A 21,829-nucleotide genomic window follows, 5' to 3' on the forward strand; every position below is an offset into this window, starting at 1 on the left:
CTGAAATTTTCCCCCAAAAATTAATAAAACTTGGGGTGTTTTGGGGGCAAAATTTTCCAAAAATTTTAAAAAATATTTTAAAAAAATTAAAATTTTTAAAAAAAATTTTTGGGTTTATTTTATGTTTAAAACTTTTAAAAAATCTAAAAAAACAAAAAAAATTTGGGCTTTTTTTTTTTAAAAAAATTTTTTTTAAAACCCCCAAGATATACATAGATATACTATGAAGTTAACTAATATTAAAAAATGGGGTCCTCGTATTGCATCCGCAATACACCAGACACTGACCGCGGTTAAACACTGCATACGCAAATGCAGGTATAACGCGGAACTCAGAATTACGACAGATAATGAACCAGCGTAAAAAACGCATACGATGCGAGGTTACGCGAAATCAGAATTTAACCGACCGATATGACCGCGTTAAAAACAAAACGCATACAATGCGAGATATCGCGGACAGATTGATCAACGTGCAACAAGCAGAAGAGACTTTGAAATCTGCTTCGCTTAGCACCTAGATTCTCGACCGGGGAAACTGTTTCCAGCCCCCTTCCGAGCGGGAAACTCAAAAAAACACGAAGAAAAAGAGAGTAGAGACGCGACAGCTCGCTCAGTCAGCAGACACAAATAATCGCTCTAAACCACGATCTCGCTAAACCGCGCGCGCACCTAGCATCGACTCGCAGTTGTGCGCGATACGCGGAGTATATGAAGTCAGTGCCGCACACACGATAAAAGCTTCAGTGTATTAATAGTGAATAAAAATAAAGACCAAGTGGTTGAAGTTGAATAAAGAATTTTTAATACAAAAAGTGTAGTGCATTTTCTACAAACACCCGACAAGTCCTGACGCCCCGGATTCCCATCCCAAGTTGGCGCGACCCTTAAGTGTCTCTCCCCGAGGGCACACAACAAATTTTATATATCTATTATATATCTTATATTTAATATTGATAATAAAGAATATTAACATATTTTAAAATGCCATTAATAATATATTATTTAATTTTTCATTAAAGCACTAAAAACAGATTATATTGGAACAAAGTATTGAGAGAGTTATAAAATGATTTTGAACAATACAAAACAAATTAAAAAGAAATAAAGCAACACCAAAAATTAGAAAAATATTAGGTAATCTACGAGAGAAGAATAATGAAAATGGAGAAATGTACTGGAAAAGAGATGTTTTGATATTTAATAACCTGTGAAAACAAGATTAGAAAACAAATAACCAAGAGCCAAAGATGCATTAAAAGAAAGAATTATAGAATTATGGACAATATACAGCTATTTACGTAGGATAATAAAAGAATAAAATTTTTAAAAAATTTTTTCTTCAAAAAAAAAAAATGACAAATATGACACAAAAATACCTCAAAACAACAATGATCTGCATATGAGAGAGACAACGATAACATTCAACAACTTCTTTCTACAGCAAGCGTTTTTCATAGTAAAAATCATGAAATTAAAAATAAATATGAGAAAACGAGAAAAATAGCGGAATTGTAAAACTAAAAAACACCATTATGAAATATGTAAGAAGAAGCAAGAAAATTAAGGGACATTTTATAAAATTTCTATTATTATACATGATTTAAGTTATGTAATTTTATTTTTTTAATATTATAGTTCTATAGTGTATTACTCACTTGGCTGTTTGTATATAAACGAACGATTTTCCAAATATATTGTTCGGTTAAGGCGTGTTGCATCATGCGCAGTATAAAGGGTGTTTAAATCAAAATTATATATATTAAATGTATTTTAAATATATATATTTATTTAAATGTTGCTTGTAAACATTGATTTTATTGATTTTATAAAGAAAAAATTATATATATATATATACCCGCTAAACATGAAACATACAGGGGATGTTACATTTCGGCAATAATATTGGCAAAATTTGAAACGTTACATAATATGTTTATGAAATGTTTCGTAAACGTTTCAAAATAACATTCAATTGCAACATCATGCCTGTTCCAGAAATGTAACATTTTGGCTGTTATATCGATAATTGAAATGTTAGGGAAAGAATGTTTGGCAACATCCTATAAACATTTCATTTGGGATGTTCAGTTTGTAACGTTCAGAGACATTACAGCATTGTTACAATTTGCGACGTTCATAAAACATGTATTTTAAAACATTCCATAAACGTTTCCATTTGGGATGTTTGTGTTGTAACCTTAGAGACATGACAGCAATGTTACATTTGCTACGTTCATAAAACATATATTTTAAAACATTCCATAAACGTTTCATTTGGGATGTTTAGTTTGTAACGTTCAGAGACATTACAGCAATGTTACATTTGTGACATTCCTGAAACATTTAATTTCATAATATTCTATGAACGTTTTATATGAAACATTTACTTTGTAACATATTCAAAAATATTACACTGCATTGCAGATTTTATATATTGTGTTTGTACAATTGTTTTTGTACCATTGTGGTTACAATCAACCGTTTTTTGAAATAATAACACAAAAGCTTTTTAGTAAATATCAGGTACGTATATATATAACATTAGATAATAAAGGTACGTATATATACATTAATAAATAAAGTACGTATACATTAATAAATCACTGAATTTTTAATATTTTATAAATTTATAATATTTTGAAAATAGTTTTGTTTAACGTTTCATGCAAAACATAGTTAAGTAAACAAAAGTATAGTTTCATATTTTTATTTAAAAAATGTACAAATATTTAATTAAAATATTTATAAATAATCGTGTTTTTATACATATATGTACTCAATTTATCTTTGCGACAGTCGAAAAAATAATTTCACTCGTGGTGACTTAAAAAAAATCTATTGTAAACATATTTACTATACCACAAATATCTCATACATGTTTCCAAGAATGTTTTAGGAATCTATAATAATCACCGCTCGTTCGTTAGCAACGAGTTGATACGCGTAACTAGGGAGCGGCGGCGTTTCGTCTCAGGAGCTTTCGTATGTGAATAAGAATACCCCAATATAATAATAAGACAATTGTGTTTGTTGGGCTTTAATTGGAGGTTTTATAAGTCGTTTTATAATTAAATTTTAAATTCATCTTTATTTATAACTGGAAGCAATGGATCTGCCCTGTTGGTGACGTTCGAGATTCCTGCCATGTAAGTATATATTGTGTATATATATATTATTTTAATAACGTTAAATACCATAAAATCTTAAAACTACGTATTAACTATATGAGCATCTCATGTGAATGATTTTAATTTTTTCAGTGATTTTTTTATCAGTCAATAATAGCAATACTGACATAAAAATTAAAACAATAATGGCTAAAATAAAAAAATGTTTTGTTACAAACGTCATATTGAGACGGATGGTAAAAGAAGAATTAATACACATCTTGCAGTTGAATCGACAATTAATTCAGACGAATAATTTGCCTAATACATAAAAACAATTATAAATGTAGATACTGTCATAAATGTAAATACTACAAATATAAATGTAGATACTGCAAAGAAACATAATGAAAAACAAGAACAATGTGAAAACCATGATAATGTGATTCCCGAGATTCCAGAAAAAATTGAGATTGAACCATTGGAATATATTGATGTGATTGAAGAAATTAACTGTTCAGATACTTCTTATCATTTGAAAATTTATGTAATAATCTCCCTATTGTAAATGATTTCATAGTTAACGCTGCGAAACAATGGTTTTAAAATACAGACATTTGCTTAGTCAATCTGCCATGAATGAATTGTTGGGGATTCTACGAGTGATATTTCCACAATTAAGCAAAAGAACTCGTGAACTCTTGTTAAAAACACCAAGTTCATGTCCATATGAACTTAAAAGTGTTCCTCCAGGTTTCTATTGTCACATTGGCATAGAGAAATGGACTACGTAGGATAATTAATAATAGTTTAAATATGCACAAACATTTGATGCAAAATGTAGAAATAGTATTACCTCTTAACATAAACATTGATGGTTTACCGATATCTAATTCTTCAAAAGTCAACTCTGGCCTATTCTTATCTCCATAGATCTAAATCTGGTTGATAAAAATAGTAAAAAACCTTTTGCGGCTGGGATATATCACGGACACAAGAAAACCAGCCTATGTAGACCAATTTTTAACTGAGTTTATAACAGGAGTTTCAAACATTTATAACAAAATGGTTTTAAACATAAATAAAAAAATATAAAAGTAAAGGTTGGTAAACTTCTTTGTGATGCTCCTGCAAAATCATTTATTTTATGTATTAAGGTCATACAGGCTATAATGCCTGCACAAAATGCATTCAAGAAGGGACCTTTGTTAATGGAAGAATGATTTTTTACAAACAAATGCACAATTGCGGACTGATTTCAGTATCAGAAATAAATTAGATGAGGAATTCCATAAAGATACAAGTCCTTTCGAAAAGCTAAAATATTGGTTTCGTATCTCAAGTTCCTCTCGATGGCATGCATCTTGTATTTCTAGGCGTAGTTAAAAGATTAATTATGTTTTTGGGATAGAGGGAAAAAAAATCATCGTTTACCCGAGACTGATAAAATGATATTAATAATCAATTATTGTTTTTGAAGAATTATGTGCCGAAAGATTTTTCCACGCTTGCCAAGAAGTTTAGAGGACATTGAATACTATAAAGCCACTGAATTAAGGCAATTTTTATTATTATACAAACCGGACCAATTGTTTTAAAAAAGATTGCAAACAAAAATATATACACACATTTCATGGCCTTATCCTGCACTATTCGAATTTATATGCAGTCCTGCATTATACAGAATTTATAATAATTATTCATTGAAACTACTCGAATACTTTGTTCAAAATATGCAATACTTTACGGAAAAGAATATATTACTCATAATGTTCATGGCCTTATACATTTGCCCATAGATTGCTTGCAACATGGTCCACTTGACACTTTCAGTTGGTTTAAAATATGAAAATTATTTATTTGAGATAAAAAAACAATTCAAGCTACAAGAAATCCTTTACAACAAATTTGTAATAGGTTAAAAGAACAAGAATATATGCAAAACAATGATAATGAAAAAACGTATCCAATTTTACGTCAGCAATGTACTGATCAATTTCATAAACAAGATTTTATATTCTACAAAACAGTAATCATTGAAAAGTTTGAACTAAGCACATGTGATAAAGATAATTGCGTTATGTTAAAAAACAATTGTGTATTTTGTGTCGAAAGTATTTATAAAGAAATCAAGACTTCAGAAATCTTTTTAAAGGGAAGAAAATTCATTGAATCAAAACCATTTTTCAGTTCACCTTGTTCCTCAGAATTATTTAATATTCAGCAAACACAACATTTGTCATATGATTTGTACACAGTCAATATTCACGACATTAAAGGGAAATGTGTGAAATTTCCTTACGACGATGGTTTTATCATCATGCCAGTGATTCATATGCAAGAATAATATAAAATATAATATAATTGCAAATAATAGTTTAGGTATTTTTTAGTAGGTACGAGTATATCAGGAGACGCGGTAGCGTCTCGCTAAGTTATATCTTTTATTCGTCAAATTAAAATACAATCTACAAAAAAACAAAAAAAAATATCGAAAGATATCGAAAAGATAGCGAAAATATCGAAACAATAGCGAAAATTATCCGTAGGACGCTACTGTGTATCCTTTACCGGACGTAACACGATTTTCGTAACCTTGAAAACAAAAATTTGAAATATTTCATGAACGGAAACATATTTTTCAAAAGATGACCATATCAATCGAAAGCGCGATTTTTTCCGAGTAAAATGAGACCTTAAGGAACTTGATAGCTCTATTGGTTGCGGAGATATGAATTTTTCAAGTTATTTTTTGGTCGAAAAGGTGTCACTTTTTTTTAAGATACGGCGTCGTACTTGTCCCGATCACCCATCCCGACAAAGTGATTCTGTCCGAAGCTGCTTTACCTTATCCGCGGTCACCCATCCTAGTATAGTGACATTTTCCTCAGCTGCTTAACCTTTTAAGCAACCAAACAAAAAATAAATTCTTGCTCTCTCTCACTCTCTCTCTCTCTCTCTCTCCCCCTCTCCCCCCCCTCTCTCTCCCCCCTCTTTCCACCCTTTCTCTCTTGCTTTCCCACGTCTTTTTTCGCTCTCTCTCGCCCTCTCTCCGCTTTCTCTCGCTGTCTCTCGCTCTCTCTTGCTCTCTACCGCTCTCTCGCGTTCTCTCGCTCTCTGCCCGCTCTCCTCCTCGCGTTCTCTCGCTCTCTCCCACTCTCTCTCCGCGTTCTCTCGCTCTCTCTCGTCGTCTCTCGCTCTCCTCTCGGTTTTTTTCGCTCTTTCTCACTTTCTCTCGCTGTTTCTCGCCTTCTCTCGTTCTCCGCTCGCTCTCTCGCTTTCTTCCGGTCCTCTCTCGGCTCTCTCCCCGCTCTTTCTCGCGTTCCTCTCGGCCTCTCTCGCTCTCTCTCGCTCCCTCTCGTCTTCTCTCACTCTCTCTCGGTTTTTTTTTCGGCTTCTCTCGCTGTTTCTCGCTCTCTCTCGTTCTCTCCCGCTCTCTCTCGCTTTCTTTCGCTTTCTCTCGCTCTCTCCCGCTTTTTTTATCGCTCCCTCGCTCTCTCCCCGCCCCTCTCGCTGTCTCCCCGCTCCCTCTTTGGGTCTTGCCGCTCTCTCTTCGCGTTCTCTCGCCTCTCTCGTCTTCTCCCCGCTCTCTCCGGTTTTTTTCGCTCTCTCCTCCGCTTTCTCACGCTGTTTTTTTCCGGGCCCTTTTCTCGTTCTCTCCCGTTCTCCCGCTTTCCCTCTCCTCCCTCTCTCGCCTCCCCTTCTCCCCTCTCTCTCCTTTTGCTCCCCCTCTTCTCCCTTTTTTCCTTGCTTTTCTCCCTCTCCCCCCCTTCCTCCGCGGTTCTCCCCCCGTCTTCTCTCTTCTCGCTTCTCTCGCTTTTTCTCGCCTTCTCCTCTCGCTCCTCTCCCGCTCTCTCTCGTTCTTCTCGCTCTCTTCCCTTTTCTCCTTTTCTTTCCCTTTCTCTCTCCTCTCGCCTTTCTCCTCCGCCCCCCTTTTGTTCTCGCTTACTCTCGCTCTCTTCTCGTTCTTCGCTCTCTCTCGCGTTCTTTCGCTCTCTCCGCTCTCTCCGCTTTCCTCGCGTTCTCTCGCTTCTCCTCCTCTCTCTCGCTTTCTCGCTCTCTCTCGCTCTCTCTCCTCTCTCTCGCTTCTCTCCTCTCCCCCTCTCCTCGCGTTTCCTCTCTCTGCCCCTCTCTCTCCGTTTCTTGCTCCTCTCTCTCTCTCGCTCTTTCTCGGTTTTCTCCGCTCTTTCTCGCTTTCTCTCGCTGTTCTCCGCCTTCTTTTGTTCTCTTCCCGCTCTCTCTCGTTCTCTTTTGCTCTCTCTCGTTTTTTTCCGCTCTCTCTCGCTCCTCTCTCCCGCTTTCTACCGCTCTCTATCCCTCCTCTCTCGCTCTCTCTCCCGCTCTCCGCTTTCTATCGCTCTCTCTGCTCCTCTCTCGCTCTTCTGCTCTTCTCCCGTTTCTCTCGCTTCTCTCTTGCTCCCTCTGCTCCCTCTTGCTCTCTCCCGCTCCCTCTCTTGGGTCATCTTGCTCTCTCTCGTCTTCTCTCATTATAAATATAAAAAAATATACATTTATTTAATGCATTTTGTTTAATAATCTTTGCAAAAATATGTGAAATCCCACAAAAAAAGACATCACAGATGTAAAAAAAAAGCGTTAAGTTATATCTTTCGTCAGCAAAAATAGTTCTTTATAATAATAAAAAATATAATCTTCTCAAAAATTATGTTTATAGCCAAAATAATTCTTTGCAAAAATTAATCATTATCAAAAATATTTTCTCAAAAATTATATTTATAAATTATATTTTATTTTTGTTAATAATACTAGAAAAAAATTAAAATATTAGCATCAAAAAGTAGTGAAATCAAAAAATTGCGCTAAATAATTATATTGATAATACGAGAAAAAAGGTTAAAATATTAGCATCAAAAAGTAGTCAAATCAAAAAGTTGCACTAAGTAAGTGACAACATAATATATAATATTTAGATAAATTTCTTATAATGATACAAATGTATAATTATTGCTTTATTTTAAAACGTTTATAATATATACAATAACAAAATAAATTCAGTAAAATATATATATATATATTTATTCATCTTTATATTTAAATAACATGAATAATTATGTAATTAATTTAAACTGGAATGTATATACATTGTGAAGTTATTATATATTTTTATAAAATATTTAGATAAATAGATATATATAAAAAATAAATTATTTATCTCTAAATAATTATTTAATTCAAATATATTTAAACGTATATTCAAAAAAGGTAATATAAGGCACAAAGAATTAAATTTAGGAAATTAAAAAAATTTAAAGTTAAATAAAAATTTTTAATTTAAATTAAAAAATAAAAGTAAAAATAAAAGTAAAAAAAATGTAATGTACAAAAAATACTTAGCGCTGTTTTTGTATTATAGCCCTTTGACTACGAAACGTCCTTAAAAATGATGATTAGTAACGAAATGTGTATATACAGAATATATCACACACAGAAGTCGCATCCTATCTTTGGAGAGTGAAATGATGAAGTCAAAATAAGTCGAAATTAAAGAATCATTAAATTATATTTGAATCTTTTTTATAAAAAAATTCATAATGAAAATAATGCGCTTTAAACATCTATCTCGAAACTTTGATTGCGATCAGGAAAACATTGCAAATGCTTTAAAACATGTATCAGAATAAAGAAATTTTTATTCATTTATATTTTGATTGATCAATTAAACACTTTGAAATGCTCCATATACATTAATTAATATATGTATACATCAGGGTTGGGAAAGTTACTTTGTAAAAGTAACTAGTTACAGTTACAGTTATTTCATTGAAAAAATAACTAGTTACAGTTACAAGTTACCGATTTTAAAAAATAACTCGTTACAGTTACAGTTACTCTAAAAGTAACGAGTCGTTACTTTTCAGTTACTTTTTAAAAATAATTATACATTGTTTTAAATATAAGGAGCTTACATTTTATGCACAATTACAGTCAAGTATTTAAAAAAATTCTTGAATGTAATATTGATCGATTTGCTTGCGACTTTGCAATTAACATCAATGTATGAATCTTTATATACAACAGTAAAAATAGTTATAGTAAGTTACTAAATGGTAATCGCAAAGTCGCAAGCAAATCGATCAATTATTACCTTTAAGAATTTTTTTAAATATTTGACTGTGATTGGTCGATCTTAATTATGTGTTATATTATTTTATGTACACAAAATGAAAATTTTAGGTAAAAGATTAAATCATATGAAGATCCATATGCTACTGTTATCAAAATTTAATTTAATAATATAACGGCTACCATACTTAAACAATACTTTTAGCGCATGTTTCCAAAAAAAGTAACTAATAAAGTAACTATTAAAATAGTTACTAGTTACTAAAAAAATGTAACTAAGTTACAGTTACAGTTACAGATGGAAAAAAGTAACAAAGTTAAGTTATAGTTACCGAAAAAAAGTAACTGTAACTGTAACTTCTGTTGTGCCTCCGGGAAGGCACGGAAAATTTTGGGGTCTCAGTCGACTGAAGGATGAGGATCCTAGGATCGGCGGGCGTCTCCACTTTGATTAACTTCGCTTGTGTATTTGAATAAATCTTTTATTTCGCTTATTTCTTGAGTTGGATTAATTATGTATAATCCCACCTGGGTGATTAGTTAGGTGTGCTCGCTCTCGATAATCAGATTACAGGCGATAGTTATATTCTGCGGCTTGTCTTCGACTCCTAGTTAGGTTCTAATTAGCGACTTGACTTTTTGGATTTTCGTTAGCGACTGACTTCGTCGCCTCGCTTTCCGTTCGCGGTGGTCTCCTGCTCTTTTCTACATCTTTCGGGGGAAGATGTAGAGAAGCTCTTTCATTGGCTAATTTTTATTCACACGCTTTTATCTAGGTGCAAGCGAAGCAGGTTGATTCTTCGCTTGCGATCCGCGGGTTTCGGCGTAACGCTTATATTTCATCGCGTTTGCGTCTTTTCGCGATAAGCGCTTCGCGAGAGCGTGAGAACGTTTCTCAAATGATTATATAATAGCTGACTTACTAATTTATTATTAAAACTATGTTAATATAATATAATATAATATAGTTATAGTCATTCGGACTATAACATTCCTCCCCCGTTGAAAAAGAAAAACGGAGGTACGAAGTTTTTCGTTCTTAATTTCTTAACTTACATATAATAGTGGTTTCCCGTTACAGTATAGTATTACAATCGTTTCTTAAATTCTAGTACTTTGACTTCTTCTTAGGATTGATCTCGGTATTTCGAAGTCAATATTTGTTGTAGTTTTCGGTTGTTTTTTGTTTTTATTTTTTCTTTTTATTATTATTATCCATGTTAAAATGAATATTGTAGCTACTGTCATTACTGTTCCGGTAAATGTCATTGGGTAGACAAATTGCTTCCGTGCATAAAAATTTTGTTCGTTGTTTTGTAAGTCGTTGTCTATAGTTTCTATTTGTCTCTGAGTTTTGTCAATTCCAAACGATGTTGTGAGATGTTTTCTAATGTGTCCTGATCATGTCCTATTTTTCCGTCTCGTGGAATTGTTATATTTATATTTGGTAGGAAAGTTTCTAAGGTATTTCCGTACAGTTTTCCTGCCGTTTGTAATGTTGTGTCTGTTGTTGTCAGTTTACAATTTTCGTTTAATGTAATCTCGCCTGTGTTTTTGATTACTTTACTTTCTGATCGTCCGTCGCATCGTATGGTTATTGTCTGTTCAGCGGAGGTCGAGTATAGCCAAGTGTCTTCTTGGTGTAAGGTTATCCATATCGTGCGGGACGAGGTATATTGTCTAACATTACATTTGTCCTGATCTTGAATATGCTTTCGTTTGCAATTTTTTATCAAGCAAGAGGGGCGTTCGGTCTATATGTCTCCTGTCGTCCCTTTAGTCTTATGACAACCTTTGATTTATTACTATCGTTGCGTCTTCAAAAAAAAAAATGGTTGGTTCCGACATGTGGTTCGATTGTTTGCGATGCCATGTGGAGTTTGTGCCCTGGTGGGAACCGCTATGCTTCTCGTGTTTGAGATTTCTTCGATGTGTGGGCCCAGTTGTGGGGCCCGCATTGCCGACCGGCCGTTTCGAACGGGCTTTGGGGGCTGTCGCAAGATATGCGGCTAGCTCTTTTCCATTTTCTTTACACGTAAGTGTAAATGTGAGGTCTGGTGTGCGCGTTGTGCGCGAAGTTGCTTTGGTGCCTCCCGAGGAGGGATTTATGATTCCGGCCATGCAGACTTTGAGAGCTTTGCAAGAGGGGCGGCCTCTTCCTTATGGGCGTTTATGTCGCGAGGACGAAGCAGACAATTAGGTAAGTCCTAATTTTCAATAAATAATTTTAATCTATTTGTGTGTATGCGTATCGCTCTTCTTCCTTTTTTTACTGTGTAATTTACGCTTGAATTTTTTTCTATTATTGTATACGGTCCTGCCCATAATGCGTCTAATTTCTTGGATCGTCCGCGTCGGAGTGTCTCGTCGTATACGAGTACTTTGTCGCCTATTTTAAATTCAGTTTCTTTCGCGGATTTATCAAAGTATTCTTTCGATTTTATTTTTTCCTCTTTAATATTTTCTTTCGCAAGTTGATTTGAGGCACGTATTCTTTCCCTTAGTTCCTGTAGATAGTCATCGTAATTATACGTCAGTTTAGGCGGTTTTGTTAGTGCCGTCGGTAGTTCGACTTGTCGTCCATATATTAGTTCAAAGGGGGTATATCCCGTAGCTGAATGAGGAGTGGTATATGTAAACATTGCGTATGGCACCCATTCATCCCAGTCGGTTTGGTCAGCATTTATATATTTTCGCAAATATTCGGCTAATGTGCGGTGCGATCTTTCTAATGCTCCATTACTCTCGGGGTGATACGCGGTTGTTTGTATCTTTTTTATTCTTAATAATTTGCATATATTTTTAAATACTTCGCTCATAAAATTTGTGCCTTGGTCTGTTAAAATTTTTTCGGGAATGCCGTGTTCGAAAATTATTTTCGTAACGAACTCTTTCGCGACGGTATTTGCTTCCTGATTTGCGATCGGTATCGCTTTACTGAGTTTCGTCAGGCTATCCTGAAATGTTAGTGAATATTTGTTTCCGTTAGTGGTAACTGTTAACGGTCCGACGATATCTAATGCACATTTTTCAAATGGTTTATTCGGAGTATCTGTGATTACGAGGGGTGCTTTTATTCGGCGCGATAATTTATTTTTTTGGCAGGATTTGCATTTTGCGATATATTGTTCGACATCTTTTGTCAATCCTGGCCAGTTATAGTTTAATCGAATTCTTTTGATTGTTCGTTCGATTCCTTGATGCCCTCCTGTGGGTGCATCGTGATATTCATAGAGTATTTGTTTCTTTTCCTCTTCAGAATATTTCCTTGTATTATCTGCGAATTCTTCCTCTTCTTTTTCTTCTTCGTCTTCTTCTAACGTGAAGATTCTATTTTTTGTCTCCTCGTTGATATCTCGGGTTACTTGTCGGCTTAGCGCGTCGGCATTCGCGTTTGCTCGTCCGGCCTTGTGTATGATTTCATAATCATATTCCTCGAGTTTCAGTCTCCAACGGATTAATCTAGACCCGGGGTCAGTTACATTGAATAGCCATATCAAGGGTTTATGATCGGTAATTATTTTAAACTTTGTGCCATAAATGTATGGTCGAAAATGTTTAACAGCCCATACAATTGCCAATAGTTCCTTCTCCGTAGTATTATAATTTTGTTCCGCGCGAGATAATACTCGGCTGGCGTATGCGATAGGTCTATCCTTGCCTACCGTTCCTTGTGATAGTACGGCTCCGATTGATAGTCCGAGGCATCGGTAGTAGTAGGTATACTAGGAGAGTTCTAACTCAGGAGCAATGAGGGGTGGTGAGGGGCGGGGGGGAATCGGTGGCGAGGGGGGAGACGTCACGCGGGGGAGGGGGTCTTATCAGTAGATAAGCCTATCTTTTGTTTATAAACATATCAGATAACCTGATAAGGGGATCATGTTACCTGATATATTTATAAACAAGATAAGGTAAGGGGATCATGTTACTTGATATGTTCATAAACAAGATAAGATAAGATAAGCGGCGTCTTTGAGCGGTATCAAAGTTTTCATAAATTTTCTCCGAAAATCCAAGATAAGATAAGCTAAGTTTTCGAATCCAAGATAAGCGGCGTCTTTGTAAGGTATCAAAGATAAGCTTGAGCGGTATCAAAGTTTTCATAAATTTTCTCCGAAGATAAGATAAAAATTCTGCGAATGGCTGCCGCCGTTTCAGAATCCAAGCTTGAGCGCCGACAATCGGATATCTAAGTTTGATAAGATAATTCTGCGAATTACTAAGAACAAAAGGTTCGCCGACAATCAAGCGGGTTGATCCGTACAGGTTGCGACATGTTTGCGCGGCGTGTCAATCCGACGGGGTGAAATTTATCTATGTATTTCTAAGAATTATCAGCGATATCTAAATTTTCTCCGAAGATATCACACAAATATTTCTCGCGAATTAACAATTGCATCATCATCCCCACGAACAAAGGGATGATCGGGATATATAATGAGGACCGATGCAGCTGCCGGGCCATAGTACCACTGGCGAGCGCACGCTTTATTCGAGGTGCAAGAAAAAAGTTTAGTGTGCAAAGAAGTTTTTTTGTAATAAGTGAATTTTTTACAAAAATGGAGAACATTGAGCGCGACCTGTTGGAGCGTTCCCGCCAAGTTGCTAACTTGGGCGAATATTTCGGATAGTTGCAAGAGTGCGAAGAATTTATCGAAGAGCTGGAAGAACGCAGCCGTGCCAAGCGTCCGCGTCTCTCGATTGGACATAGACAATCTCTCGTGGCGAGAATAGCGCGACTCGAGGGTGCGAAGGTGCGCTTGCAGAGACAGTATGTCGGTGAATCCATGTTTAGTGGTGGATCCATACCTAGTGGCAGCGGCGGCGGATTCAGTGGCGGCGGCAATAACGCGCAAAGACTCGTTTGGCGCGAAATCGATACGGCGTTCGATAGCCGTATACTGACCAGTGCGGTAATTAACGCAGACCACATCGAACCGCGTCAGTTTTTGGAAAATGCCGCAGACATTGTAGTCGAGAACGTGGAGAATGTGCTACAGAGACACGCCAGTGTAAAAGTGAACACTGTTTTCAACGGTGAATTTGTGTCCGGTGACAAGCGCGCCAATAAAAGTATTAACACAAGAAACTTTGAACTCTTTCGCACGTCCGATGTACGCGAGTGGTACGAGCGCCGCGTAATCGAGCCCACGCTAGCATCGCTAGAAGAGTTCCAGGAACGCGATAGCGGTTGGGCATTGTCGCGGATAATAGATTTAACAGTAAATATCAACAAGTACAATCCAATGCGCGCGGGATGTCATGTCAAATTACCGCAAAAAATTATGGCAAAGAGAGCGGTGGTTAATGTGCAATTAGCGGACAATGCGTGTTTCGCATGGTCGGTGGTGGCCGCTCTTTACCCTGCTGAAAGAAACACGGGTCGAGAATCCTCTTATCCACATTACACAACAGTGCTGAATCTCCAAAACATTGAGTTTCCAGTGACTGTGAATCAAATTAAAAAGTTTGAACTTGCAAACGACATTTCCGTGAATGTGTACATCATCGAGAACGAGAACATCGTCCCGTTGCGTCTTTCGGAAAAAAAGAAGGACAGGCACGTCAATCTGCTGTACGTGGAGGACGAAAACAGCGTTGGACATTTCGCGTGCATAAAAAATCTGTCTCGTCTCGTGAGCTCGTAACTGAGCAAACACACTGGTCAAAAATTTATTTGCGATCGGTAAGTATATAGTAAACTTAAATTATATTTAAAATATTTCTAATTAAATTTTTTATTTTTTATTTTTTTTTACAGATGCCTACATTATTTCAGAGCGGTGGATAAATTGCAGGCGCATATGGAAGATTGCGGGAAACTGAACGACTGCGCTATTCGGTTGCCGAGCGAGAATGACAAGTGGCTCAGCTTCGACAACTACACGAGGAAGGAGCGGCTGCCGTTTGTAGTGTACGCCGACCTCGAGTGTGTTTTGGCAAAGACCGAAGATGCCAAAAATCATCAACACCATCAAGTGTTCAGCATCGCATACTATTTACAGTGTTCGTACGACAGTTTGTTGTCCGCGTACAATTCCCGCCGTAGTGTCGATTGCGTCGCTAGGTTCGCCGAACAGCTTAAAAATTTAGCAATCCGCGTAAAAAATATTTCAACGACCAATGTCCCCATGGTAAATTTAACGCCTGACGAGTGGTTAAAATTTCGCATCGCGACGCATTGTCACATTTGTGAAAAACCGTTTGACGAAGACGATACACGCGTCCGCGATCATTGCCACCTCACCGGGCGGTACAGGGGTCCTGCGCATTCAAATTGTAACTTAAATTACAAAGAATCATTTTGTATCCCTATAGTCTTTCACAATCTGTCCGGCTACGAAGCGCATTTTATTATCGAGGACATAGCCACAGCGTTCGAAGGGGAAATCGAATTATTGCCGATAACAAAGGAAAAATACATTTCATTCTCGAAGACTGTTAAATTGACACAAGATAATAATTCGAAAAATTATATTAAATTACGGTTTATCGATTCGTACAAGTTTCTCAGTGCTAGTCTCGACAAATTAGCGTCATTTTTGGATAAAGAAAAACTAAAAATTTTACATTCGGAATATCAAAATTTAACTAGTGAAAAATTTAATTTATTTACACGGAAGGGCGTCTTTCCATACGAATACATTGACTGCGTGGACAGATTACAATTTGATCGGCGCATCCTTAAGCTCGATCCCGGAGCCGAGCTTACTCGAACTCGCCGAAAATCGTTTATCTCGCTGGCAACTAGTGCAGCAATTAAGCGAACGCGTCTGGAAGGCATGGAAAGATACGTATTTGAATACCTTACAACAACGCCCTAAATGGCGTTCTGTACAAACTCTAGCCACACCCGGTAGATTAGTCTTACTTCGCGATCCACTTGCCCCTCCAAGTCGATGGAAGCTTGGGCGTATAGTTAAATGCCATCCAGGCAGCGATCGGCTCGTTCGAGTCGTTACTGTTAAAACGGCTGAATCCGAGTTCAAGCGCCCCATTACAAAACTTTGTTTTCTTCCGGTCGACATCAACAATGATAGCGAACATCATTCCGCCATGGCGGACGGCATTGGATTGTAACTGTCCGATTGAATATTGTAAATTTACATAAGTATGCTGCCTTCTAAGCCGGGCAATAGAGCCAAGGAAACGAAACGAAAAATTAATTAAACGGAACTGTATCTCAATTTGAGATCCCAAAGTTCCACATATAAATTAATTTCGAAACTTACATATGGAGAAATAAGCGAGAAAAATATAGGTCCGAAAAGACGCTGAAGCGGGAATCGAACCCGCGTCTTTCACTTTCCGGGCGACTGCTCTTATTTCTCCATATGTAAGTTTCGAAATTAATTTATATGTGGAACTTTGGGATCTCAAATTGAGATACAGTTCCGTTTAATTAATTTTTCGTTTCGTTTCCTTGGCTCTATTGCCCGGCTTAGAAGGCAGCATACTTATATTCTTTATATTGAGAGCCGATAAAAATATTTATTTCTGAGTTTATTCACGCCTGGGCTAATCACGGCGGTATTTACTAACATCTACTTAAAAGGCAAATGAAAAATATGGGATCGAAAGGGTCTGAATAGCTTAGTTGGTAAGAGCAGTCGCCCGGAAAGTGAAAGACGCGGGTTCGATTCCCGCTTCAGCGACTTTTCGGACCTATATTTTTCTCGCTTATTTCTCCATATGTAAGTTTCGAAATTAATTTATATGTGGAACTTTGGGATCTCAAATTGAGATACAGTTCCGTTTAATTAATTATTCGTTTCGTTTCCTTGGCTCTATTGCCCGGCTTAGAAGGCAGCATACTTATCTTCTTTATATTGAGCGCCGATAAAAATATTTATTTCTGAATTGTAAATTTACGTTAAATTTCATTGACCGCAAATATTGTATTTATATCGAATGTCAATCACATTCGAGGCGGACGGTATGTTGACGCATATCATAAATTTGTATAATCAATAGACTCTTATATTAATCGCTCGTATATCAACGGAAAGGTTCGATCGTTCGAACCGACACACGACAACATTATCGAACTTGTTCACCATCCCATGTGATAAGAGTCACGCTGTCACGTGTACATTTTATTTACTCCTATTCTTTCGTCGCTCCGATTCGCCGAAACAAACATCCGATCCCGAGAAAAAGGGGATTCCGTGACAAAAACTCGGAACGCTCCCGAAAACCGAGAATCAGATCTCTGCGAACCGTGCTATCGATCAGCTGCAAATACAAGTAAACATATGTTCGTTGCTGTAATCACTTTCCTCTCGGAGCGAGCCTTCACGAGGCTGTACAAGCCACCAGTCGATCAACAATAATTTGAATTAGAGCGACGCCGTCGCGCCTACTGATATCGACAACAGAAACTATAGATAATTACCAGTTCATATCTACAAAATATCTACGATTTTAACCGAATTGAATAAGAAATATAAAAATATTTGATTAAAATACAGTAATTAATTATGAATGTAATAAGTTCATACTTCCACAAAATATTGGCAAATCTTCTGGGCTTTATGACCACGACCTTTAGTCGTACGCACTAGTAACGGACCCGCGTAATCGACGCCGGTATGGTTAAAGGCGCGTGAAGTCGGGTTCACGCGGAAATCCGGCAGGTCGCCCATAAGCTGTTCGGGCACGCATGCATTCTCCCGTGTGCACACAATACATTGGTAGAGGACGGTACGCACAGTGGCGCGAGCGCGAATTAGCCAATACTGTTGTCGCAGGAGCGTGAGTGTGAGTTACGGACCGGCGTGTAGGGCCGCAACATGAATCTGTTTGATAAGGAGGTGGACCAATGGATGTGATTTTAAAATTAGCGGATGTTTAGCGTCATCTGACAGGCTTGCGTGCTTTAATCGGCCTCGAACGCGTAACAAGCTGTCTCTGTCTATGTAAGGAGAAAGCGAAGCTAATGGACTAGTTTTTGAGACGCAACGTAGTTGTTTTAGGCGAGCTATGTCGTCAGCAAATAGATTGAGTTGAATCCGTCGAATCCAAAAATTATGAGCGGCGACCAGCTTATCGGACCGGAGAGCATGCGGGTGCGAGTGAGAGGCATCGCATTGTGTTTTCGTCTGGGTACGAGCGTTGCGAACGGAACAAAGGATATACGCGGTGACGCGCAGTAATTTTGGCCACGAGGAAAATCGGGATTCAAGCTCCCAATGGTTTACCGAGCATGTCGCGCAAGCTTTTGAATCGCGTAATTCACTATGCGTGGCCGGGATGTCGGATATGACTGGCCATTAATCGGACGAATGTGATAACCATGGTGGGCCGTGCCACCTAAGTTGGTGATTAATAAGAGAGGCAGGGTCGGTACCGCGAGATGCGCAATCTGCGGGGTTGTCGTGCGTGGGCACGTGATTCCATTTTCCATTGGGAAGAAGCTGTTGCATTTTTGAGACTCTATTCGCGACAAACGTCTTCCACCGCGAGGGACTTTGACGTATCCAAGCGAGGACGACCATGGAATCGCTCCAACACCAATAATCGATATCGGGAAGGTGAAGAGCAGAACGAGCGAAATCTATGAGTTGTGCTAGTAGGAGCGCAGCGCAAAGCTCCAAACGCGGGACGTTAATGGTTTTGAGCGGCGCGACTTTAGACTTAGCGAGGATCAGAGTATTGGTAATGCAACCGTCGCCCGAAATGACACGGAGGTAAAGCGCTGCCGCATACGCTCGCGTGGAGGCGTCTGCGAATCCGTGTAATTCAATTCTGTTGTTCGGATGATACTGCGTCCAGCGCGGAATAGTTAACTGCTCAAGGAGAGGCAACGTCAATTGAAATGTTTCCCATTCGCGCAACATCTCGGCGGGAAGCTCGTCATCCCAATCAGACTTCGTCAACCAGAGATGCTGCAGGAAAATTTTCGCGGTTACGATAACGGGAGCTACCCACCCGAGTGGGTCGAAGAGTTGCGCAATGACTGATAATATTTCGCGCTTAGTTTTCGCGACTGTTATTAAATTCGAAACTTGAAAGGTGAAGATATCGTGTTCCGGTTTCCAGGTAACTCCGAGAATTTTAATGGAATCGTGATCGTGCAAATCTTTGTTGGTTGCGAGTCCATGGTCGGAAGGATCGAGATCTTCAAGGAGCGTAGGGCAATTGCTCGCCCACTTACGCAAACGAAAACAGCCTTGAGATAGCAACGAAATTAACTGATCTCGTGTTTGTTTGGCAGTTTCAAGGTTGTCGGCGCCGAAAGTACAGTCGTCGACGTACGTTTGCTGTAATAGAACCGGTACCGCGAGCGGAAACTGTGAGCCTTCGTCCTCGGCTAATTGCCGTAAGACTTGCAAGGCCAAGAATGGGGCAGCGGCGGTGCCGTAAGTGACGGTAAGAAGTCGGTATTCGTCGACCTGAGCCGTCGGAGACGATCGCCATAAGAGGCATTGATACTTCGTATCGAGAGGGTGTACTAAAATCTGCCTATACATTTTGGCGATGTCCGCTGATAGTGCAAATCGAGATTGTCGCCATTGGAGGACGACCGCTACTAGATCGGTTTGCAATTTTGCTCCTACATGAAGAGCGCTATTTAATGATTTGCCGGTGGCGGTGTTGCACGACGCGTTAAACACAACACGAAGTCGGGTTGTATTGCTATGTTCACGGATCACGGCACGGTGTGGAATGTAGTACGCGGGAGCTTGGGCGGGAAATTCGGTAGGATTTATCTTAGTCATATGACCTAGGTTTGCGTACTCGGTAAGGAATGCGGTGTATTCCGTTGCTAACGATGGGTCGGTTCGAAAACGACGTTCGAGCCGTTCGAGACTCTTCAACGCGGCGAATCGAGAGTCTCCAAGGTCGCGAGGCGGGCCATTTCTTCAAGACCCTGTTGAGCTTGACTCTAGTCTGGCACTGTAAGGAGACATGAGAGGTGTAGCATAAGTGGGAGATGGCAACATCGCCGGTGAAATACCACTACTTTCATCGTTTCCTTACTTACTCGGTTAGGCGGAGCGCGTGCCCCGAGGGCTTCGCGCCCCGGCGGTCACTGTGTTCTAGAGCCAAGCGTGTCAGAGTGGCGTGAGGCCTCGGCCGATCGCCTTTAATACTCCCGCGTGATCCGATTCGAGGACACTGCCAGGCGGGGAGTTTGACTGTGGCGGTACATCTGTCAAAAAATAACGCAGGTGTCCTAAGGCCAGCTCAGCGAGGACAGAAACCTCGCGTAGTGCAAGAGGGCAAAAGCTGGCTTGATCTCAGTACGCATAGAGACTGCGAAAGCACGGCCTATCGATCCTTTTGGCTTGAAGAGTTTTCAGCAAGAGGTGTCAGAAAAGTTACCACAGGGATAATTGGCTTGTGGCGGCCAAGCGTTCATAGCGACGTCGCTTTTTTGATCCTTCGATGTCGGCTCTTCCTATCATTGCGAAGCAGAACTCGCCAAGCGTCGGATTGTTCACCCGCCAACAGGGAACGTGAGGGGTTTAGACCGTTGTGAGACAGGTTAGTTTTACCCTACTGATGACTAGTCATTGCGATAGTAATCCTGCTCAGTACGAGAGGAACCGCAGGTTCGGACATTTGGTTCACGCACTCGGTCGAGCGGCCGGTGGTGCGAAGCAACCATCCGTGGGATTATGCCTGAACGCCTCTAAAGCCGTATCCTCTCCAGTCGAAGGTGGCAATGATATCTCTAGGAGTCTCGTGAGTCAAAAGGCGCAATGTGTCAAAACAATGTGACACTACTAGGCGGCCGGTCCTCGGGCCGGTCGTCGCACGAGCCCGGTTTGCCGTACGGCGCCATCGCCCGTCGCCGGGATCTCACCGCTACGATGGCACGGCGTCTAACGGTCGATCATGGGTTTCGCAAGTTCGATGTCGAGACTCGGAATCGTCTGTAGACGACTTAGGTACCTGGCGGGATGTTGTACTCGGTAGAGCAGTTACCACGCTGCGATCTGTTGAGACTCAGCCCTCGGCTTGGGGATTCGTCTTGTCGGTTAGACGAGACTCCACACGTTCGACGGCGAAAGCAACACGCCGCGAACGGACTTGGAAAAATTTCTCGCTCGCCGGCGAAAGCAACACGACGCGAACGGACTTGGAAAAATTTCTTGCTCGCCGGCGAAAGCAACACGCCGCGAACGGACTTGGAAAAATTTCTCGCTCGCCGGCGAAAGCAACACGCCGCAAACGGACTTGGAAGAATTTCTCGCTCGCCGGCGAAAGCAACACGCCGCGAACGGACTTGGAAGAATTTCTCGCTCGCCCGGCGAAAGCAACACGCCGCGAGCGAACTTGGAAGAATTTGTCGCTCGTCCGGCGAAAGCAACACGCCGCGAGCGAACTTGAAAAAAGCGGCTTGTGCGGCCGGAGGTGTCGCCCGCCAACAAAAGCAACACGCCGCGATCGGACTTGGGGTACGGGCGGCGCGTGCCGCCGGAGGTGTCGCCTGCCAACGAATGCAACACGCCGCGATCGGACTTGGGGTACAAGCGGCGCGTGCCGCCGGAGGTGTCGCCCGCCAACGAAAGCAACACGCCGCGATCGGAGTTGGGGCACGGGCGGCGCGTGCCGCCGGAGGTGTCGCCCGCTTACAAAAGCAACACGCCGCGATCGGACTTTGGTACGGGCAACGGTTGCGGCCG

The 21,829-nt window shown here is 39.7% G+C and overlaps 1 protein-coding gene and 2 pseudogenes across 1 annotated transcript; 2 read left to right on the top strand and 1 right to left on the bottom strand.

The window, feature by feature from the left end:
- Positions 1-13,981: 13,981 nt before the first annotated feature.
- LOC146719765 (uncharacterized) lies at positions 13,982-14,884 on the top strand (annotated as a pseudogene).
- Positions 14,885-18,466: 3,582 nt separating this feature from the next.
- On the bottom strand, positions 18,467-19,915 carry LOC114934804 (uncharacterized). The gene has a single exon (XM_029307522.2). It carries the CDS (start codon positions 19,913-19,915, stop codon positions 18,467-18,469), a length of 1,449 nt encoding a protein of 482 aa, XP_029163355.2.
- Positions 19,916-20,039: 124 nt separating this feature from the next.
- On the top strand, positions 20,040-21,171 carry LOC146719766 (large subunit ribosomal RNA; annotated as a pseudogene).
- Positions 21,172-21,829: the final 658 nt, after the last annotated feature.

Source organism: Nylanderia fulva, unplaced genomic scaffold (genome assembly GCF_048542155.1).
Source record: "Nylanderia fulva isolate GAGA-0341 unplaced genomic scaffold, ASM4854215v1 Scaffold872, whole genome shotgun sequence".
NCBI classification, from domain to species: domain Eukaryota; kingdom Metazoa; phylum Arthropoda; class Insecta; order Hymenoptera; family Formicidae; genus Nylanderia; species Nylanderia fulva.

Excerpts from the sequence above, each read along its gene's own strand:
- LOC114934804 (XM_029307522.2), bottom strand. The coding sequence starts at position 19,915 with ATGACTAAGATAAATCCTACCGAATTTCCCGCCCAAGCTCCCGCGTAC.